The sequence below is a fragment of the Colobus angolensis genome, unplaced genomic scaffold (genome assembly GCF_000951035.1).
Source record: "Colobus angolensis palliatus isolate OR3802 unplaced genomic scaffold, Cang.pa_1.0 Scaffold1, whole genome shotgun sequence".
NCBI classification, from domain to species: Eukaryota; Metazoa; Chordata; class Mammalia; order Primates; family Cercopithecidae; genus Colobus; species Colobus angolensis.
Genome location: NW_012110918.1, coordinates 17,322,513 through 17,328,957, shown reverse-complemented (window position 1 = coordinate 17,328,957; position 6,445 = coordinate 17,322,513). Strand labels below are relative to the sequence as shown.

At 62.5% G+C, this 6,445-nt stretch overlaps 1 protein-coding gene across 1 annotated transcript; it reads right to left on the bottom strand.

The window, feature by feature from the left end:
• Nucleotides 1–345: 345 nt before the first annotated feature.
• Nucleotides 346–6,228, bottom strand: CHMP6 (charged multivesicular body protein 6). Its single transcript, XM_011933251.1, has 8 exons — nucleotides 6,199–6,228; nucleotides 5,874–5,983; nucleotides 5,694–5,781; nucleotides 5,077–5,163; nucleotides 3,477–3,542; nucleotides 3,196–3,276; nucleotides 2,075–2,129; nucleotides 346–1,380 (listed from the first exon to the last, which is right to left on the bottom strand). Exons 1-8 carry the CDS (start codon nucleotides 6,226–6,228, stop codon nucleotides 1,325–1,327), a joined length of 573 nt encoding a protein of 190 aa, XP_011788641.1. The 3' UTR covers nucleotides 346–1,324.
• Nucleotides 6,229–6,445: the final 217 nt, after the last annotated feature.

Genomic DNA, 6,445 nt, shown 5'->3' with positions numbered 1-6,445 from the left:
GGGGCACCGCAGTCTGTGTCCCTCGCGTGACTGCCCACCCTCAGACCCAGGATTACACGAAGCCACTGGAGGGAGACAGGCAGTCAGCCTGGTCAGAGCAGCCCCTGGCCCTCACAGAGGGCAGCTGCCCAGAGGTGGCCCTCAGGGCCCAGAGCCGCCATCTCACATGTGCAGAGCCCAGGCCTGGCCTGGCTGGGCAGGCGCCCTCCAGTGAGCGTCCCCATGTTGGCCAAGGGGCCGGGCTTCGGTCAGGGTCACCATGGGGGAGGGGCCACACAAACCTACCCACACTCCCACAGAGGGAGCCACGCCTAGGTGCCCACTGCGCCCAAGTCCACGAGGCAGTGGGCGTGCAGGGCCAACTTTAATACGGGCTGGCCTGTTTGGGGGTCGAGATGGCGGCTCCCTTTGTCCTCGTGGTTTTCCACGGGCAGGGGCAGTTCCAGCGAGATCGTCTCATAACCAAACCAGCCCCTGTGCACAAGAAGTCACACCATGCCCCACAGCCTCCAGTCCTGGCTGCTGGTGGCTCAGAGGCCTGCAGGGCAGGAGGGTCCTGGGTCTCGCAGTTCCATGAGCCCCAGCCGCAGGGACCCCCATGGACAAACTTCGGGGGCTGCACCTGCTGGAGCAGCGTCTCCCGAGCATCGGAGGTCCTTTCGCAGCAGGGCCGAGCCCTGGTGGACAGAGCCGTGAGTGGCAAGCGGGGAGTCAGGGCTCTGGGAGTCGTCAATCCAGCAAGAACACCCCGGTCGGCCACCTTCAAACGGGAGGTGGGCGCCTGGGGCGCGGAGGCAGAGGCACGGAGAGGTTCAGCACATGCTGGTCTCCTTGGGGTCCGCCCACCAGCAGGGAAGCTGAGGGGCGCCAGAAGCCAGGCCAAGGGAGGGGCCCCTTCACGGAAGCCTGCACCAGCGAACGGGAGCAGCGAGGAGCGAGAGGAAGTGCGGGGACCCCAAGGTCTGGAGGTGTCTTCCTCACAGACGCGAGAGCCACGCGGGGGGCTGGGACTGCAGGGGAACAGCACCAGAGGCATTGGGCCTGGGCCGCGGCCACCGGGGGAGCCACAACCAGCAGAAGCTGGGCTCAGCCGAGGGTTTAATCCAGAATGAGAGCAGGCCAGTGGCGCCTGAGTGCGTTCAGGCTCGAGGTCGCCAGGAGACACTCTGGAGTCCTCCTGCACGTGCGCCTGCGTGGCTGTGGCTCTGCTCAGCACCGTGCGCGCTGGGCTCCAGGGAACCCGGTCGGGGCTGGCCACGACCCAAACTCTCTGTGGGCCACAGTCCCTGGGGCACCCCCGCGAGTCCCGCAAGAGGAGGCCACGTTACGAAGCTGCCACCAGCTCCGCCTGCCTGGGCCTGGCCTTGACAGGGACGTTTTCTGTGGAGGAAACAGAGATGTTTATGACATGCCAAAGACCCACAGGCAGAGACCTCCAGAGAGGAACGAGGCCACGGGGTGGCAAGGGGCCAGCTCAGGAGGCTTCGCACTACGGAAGGGCACGCCCAGCTCTGGGGGAGGCAAGTGACAAACAGGAAGCCAATGGGGCTGACAGACAGGGCCAGGGACACGGGACAGTGGGCCCCAGAGAGAAGAGCCCCAAAGATGGGTAAAGGAACAGAACAAATGTGGATGGATGGTTCTAAGACTCAGGTTCCCAGCGGGCAGGTGGAGAGCCTGTGCGGAGCGGTGCCACGGGGAGAGCCATGCCTGGCTGACGGCTAATCCTGGGCTAGACCCTGGGAATGAGCGGGAGTTGCTAAAGAAGGCTTTTCCAGTTCTGATTTCTGAATGTGCCTCTTGGAATGGGGCATGGCTCTCTTACGAGGTTACCCAGTTACCCAGCCCCTGGGAAACCCAAGCCCAACCCAAGGCCAGGCACGCCCCCGAGCCACGCCCCCGAGCCACGCCCCCGAGCCACGCAGCCAGGGCGCAGGGCTGGCCCATGGCCCAGGAAGGCCGGGACGACCTCAGGCAAGTGGGAGGGGCTGGGAGCATTCTGTCTTGCTCCCTTCTAGAATCCTCTGTTCTCCTGTGAATTCCAACCATTCAAAAGAATCAAGCATGGAAATACCTGGGATCTTCTCAGGAAGGGGCTCGGAGGGAACCTCTGGCAGCTCTATTTGTTCCTGCAAGAAGCAAAGGGTAAGGCCATGAGCAGGTGACAGGTCAGCCCCGGGCTTCCTGGGCCTCTGTGAGAGTATACAGATCCTGTCAGTCAGCTGCCCTCAGCCGGAGTTAAAGCGGACAGGAATGTGCTGCTCAGAAGACCCAAGTCTGCACCCGCCCCAGCTTCTGGCACCACCAGAATCCCCAGGAGGTGATGTGGCTGCCACCATGGAGGCTACCTCCCAACAGACCCCGAGGCCCCGAGGGGCCGTAAGGTGGCCACGTCCTGGGTGTACCCCAGAGACCCTGGCTTTCAGGGACCAAGGGGTGGATGACACAGACACCCAAGTCACGCTGGTGTCCACCACTGTGGGGTGGGCCGTGGTACAATGCTGTCCCAGCGAGCCTGGCTGCCTAAGCCAGCAACGGTGCTTCCGCCTCTCAACTGGCCCGCCCTGGAGGCCCCCGAGGACTCGGACCCTCAGGAGAAAGTAACTGAGCAGACAGGTGGGCGCGGCGCACCACGGGCCACACAGCACCAAAGCACTGGGGCAGCTGGCAACAGGGCTGGGGCAGAGGCCGGCTCTGGGGGCACCATGAGAATCTGGCAGACTGAGGCAGGGGCCCAGAGAGGACAACCCCTCTGTCAGGGAGTGAACTCAGACTCTGAGCCTGGATGTGAGCGTGGGGCCAGGACGCGACCCCATGGCGAGGGCCTGCGTGGGACGTGAGTCAGCAGCCACGGCTGGGGAAAGCCAGCCCATGAATCAAGCACCACATCCGTGCCAGCCGGGCACAGAAAGAGGCCGAGGCACCAGGAAGGCCCAGCCTCCTAGCTCCGTCCAGGGCACGGGCCAGCCTGCCTGCACCAGACTGTCGGGTGAGCAACCCTGAAAACCAAGTCACCTCAGGTAGAAAGCCAGTCACAAACCCCAGACTATTTACTTAAGGGACACCACATACGGGATCACCACGGGCAGGGCCTACTGGGGGTCTGAGCTCTGGGGGTCCCATCGCCCGAGTGACCGTGCTCAGTCCCGGGGGTCCCGTCGCCCGAGTGACTGCCCAGTCCTGAGGGGCCGTTACCTGAGTGATCGCGCTCAGCTCCTCCAGGATGGCGTCTTCATCCTCCTGAGTGAAGCTTCCTGCCAGGAGCTCATCTATTTGCTGCAGAAGGACAGGTGGTGGTGAGAGCAGCGAGGAGGAGGCCCCTCATGGAGGAAGCAGGCGGCCTGCGGCTGGGTCTCGCCCCGTGAGAGGAGACGGCCGCTGCAGGGTGTGGGACAGTTTGACCCACACGGGGGTGGACAGAGGGTGGCCCTGTGGGTTCCCACAGTTGGGGGCAGGCTGGTCAGGGTGCCGCCTACCCGCTGGTACTCCACGGCCTCCTGCGTCTCGTCCAGGATCCTCTCCACCTCTTCAATGGACATCACCTGTGGACGAGGGTGACGGGTGTTGACTCTTGTGGGGGGGACCAATGGTAGACCCCCGACAGAGGCCTCCTGGGCTCTCAGGGCCACGGCCTCACCCCTGTTTATTTGTATTTATTTTTTAGAGACAAGGTCTGGCTGTGTTGCCCAGGCTGGGCTCAAGTGACCCATCCGAGTAGCTGGGACTATAGGGCGTGCCACCACCCCCAGCTCCTGTCTCTGTTTAAATGAGGCCAAGCCATGCGTGTCCAGGCATGGCCCCATCCTGAGGCCACAGGAGCCGTTCCATGAGTCTTTTCAGAGACCACGATTGCGGTGCTCTGATGCCCGCTTCTCACACCTGAGTCAGCTCTCACAGCCACAGGTAAAAATAAGCAAAAGGGGCCGGGCGCGGTGGCTCACGCCTGTAATCCCAGCACTTTGAGAGGCCGAGACGGACGGATCACGAGGTCAGGAGATCGAGACCATCCTGGTTAACACAGTGAAACCCCGTCTCTACTAAAAATACAAAAACTAGCTGGGCGAGGTGGCGGGCGCCTGTAGTCCCAACTACTCGGGAGGCTGAGGCAGGAGAATGGCGTAAACCCGGGAGGCGGAGCTTGCAGTGAGCTGAGATCCGGCCACTGCACTCCAGTCCAGGCGACAGAGCGAGACTCCACCTCAAAAAAAAAAAAAAAAAAAAAAAAAGCAAAAGGTGGAACATTCTGGGCAGGTGAATTGATTTCTTTTGAGTGGCAAGATCAAAGGGCCACTTGTGCTTGACCGGCACACACCACCAGTACTCACCAGACACTTGGAAAAGTGGCACAGCCAGACCTCCTGCCAGGTGAGTCCCCGGCTCTCCAACTAGCACCACCCACTGGCCCCCCCCCACGTCAGCAGTGTGACGGGGTTGGTGGGGGAACGTGGTATGGCCACGCTGGGCTTCACATCCATGCCCGGCCTGAGACGAGGCCGGTATTCACCTCCTCCCAGAAGCCTTCTTTTTGCTCTTATCGCCCTGGCTGGAGTGCAGTGGCACAATCTCGGCTCACTGCAACCTCTGCCTCCCGGTTCAAGCGATTCTCCTGCCTCAGCCTCTTGAGTAGCTGGGTTTACAGGTGCCTGCCACCACGACTAGCTCATTTTTGTATTATTAGTAGAGACAGAGTTTCACTATGTTGGCCAGGCTGGTCTCAAACTCCTGACCTCAGGTGATCTGCCTGCCTCGGCCTTCCAAAGTGCTAGGATTACAGGTGTGAGCCACCATGCCCCACCACCTCCAGGAAGCCTTCTGTGATTAGTTTGCTGGACCCCTTCCTACCCTCAGACTTCCCCTCTATGTCACTTTGGCGCCTGGGGACCCAGTTCCCACAGTTCCCAGACTGTGCTGCACCCCACCCTCAGGTCACTGCATCCCTGCCTGCCTGGCAGCACCCGACACATCTCTCCTGTCAGCCTCTTGTCCTGTGTCTGGGACAAGCCCCCCACCCTATCCCCAACTCCAGCCCCACTGGGCTCCCCGTGCCTCCATGCCCCTAGCCCTGCAGAGACCCACCTGGTGCATCTTGTTCAGACACTCGTTTCCAAACTGCAGCCCCTCCATCACCTTCATTTCGATCTGGGTGAACTCAATACTCTGAACCTGAAAAGGAAACCAGAGCGGACGCAGGTGCTGAGGATCCGGCGTGCCCTCCTCCTGGCCCAGGGGCAGGGTTCATACCACACTGGGCAGGTGCTGCTGGGCGTGAGGGCAACTCCTGACACCTGCTGCCAGGTGGGGACACGCAGGACAGAGAAGGTGCCGGGGAGACACTCGGGACCGCTGGTTGCTAGTTAGTAGCTCTGGTTACCAAAGAGCAGAACCACGCCGCTTGGGTCCCTAACGCCAGGGATACTCAGTCCCCCATGCAGACCGCTGACCTACCCACATCACCCAGGGGTGGCCCAGCTTTCCCCACCTCAGTCCTGCGAGAAACAACTTGCCCCCTAGCCCCTTAAGACCATTAGCTTCCTGGCAGACTCCCCAGGATTCCAGGCCCGCCGTCAGCTTCAGCCCGAGGCATCTGAGAGGAGGAGATTTCAGCTCTCGGGAGAAATTCCGATGTCCATGCAGCCGGGCAGAGCTGTCTCCAGCTGCACCTGCACCCCAGGGCGAAGCACCCGGCCACCTACCATGGCCTCCAGGCTGCTGATTTGGTTCTCTGTCCTGTCCAGGAGCTGCTCCTGGTATCGCTTCTTCTTGAGCAACAGCTTTGCCCGTCTGCAGAGGGAAGCCCGAGAGTGACCCGCTGTGGCCCTGCCCGGCATCCCACCCCAGCTGACACGGTGCCCACGTTGCCCGGGCCCACTCACTCCTTCCTGCCGTCCCGCAGCAGCTGCCGGGCCAGGGCGCGCTCACGCTCCAGCTGCTGGGCAATCCTCTTCTGGTACTGCCTCAGCTTGTCCCGCTGCTGCTTCAGTTGCTGCCAAAAGAGAGCGGGCTTGGCGTCACCGAGCCCACGCTGCAGGCCCCGGCCGTGCTGCTGAGCGCCAGACACGGAGGCCAGGCGGCCGTCCACGAGCGTCCTTCATGGGGCAGGGTTGTCTCCCAGGGGACAGGTGGTGCTGTCTGCACACATCTGGGGGGCAGAAGCCAGGGACACTGCTCCACATCCTGCCACGCATGGGGCGGTCCCACCAGAGGGTCCACCCGGACCCCACAGTCCATCGCAGGGATGGGAAGGACCACCACGGCACTGCCGTGGGTCCACCCTCGAGCCTGCCCGCCAGCGGTACGAGCGCTCTGGGCTCAGGTTAAGGAGCAGCTGCCAGGACCTCAAAGGCTCGGACTTGGCTGGGCGCAGTGGCTCAAGCCTGTAATCCCAGCACTTTGGGAGGCTGAGGCGGGCGGATCACGAGGTCAGGAGATCGAGACCATCCTGGCT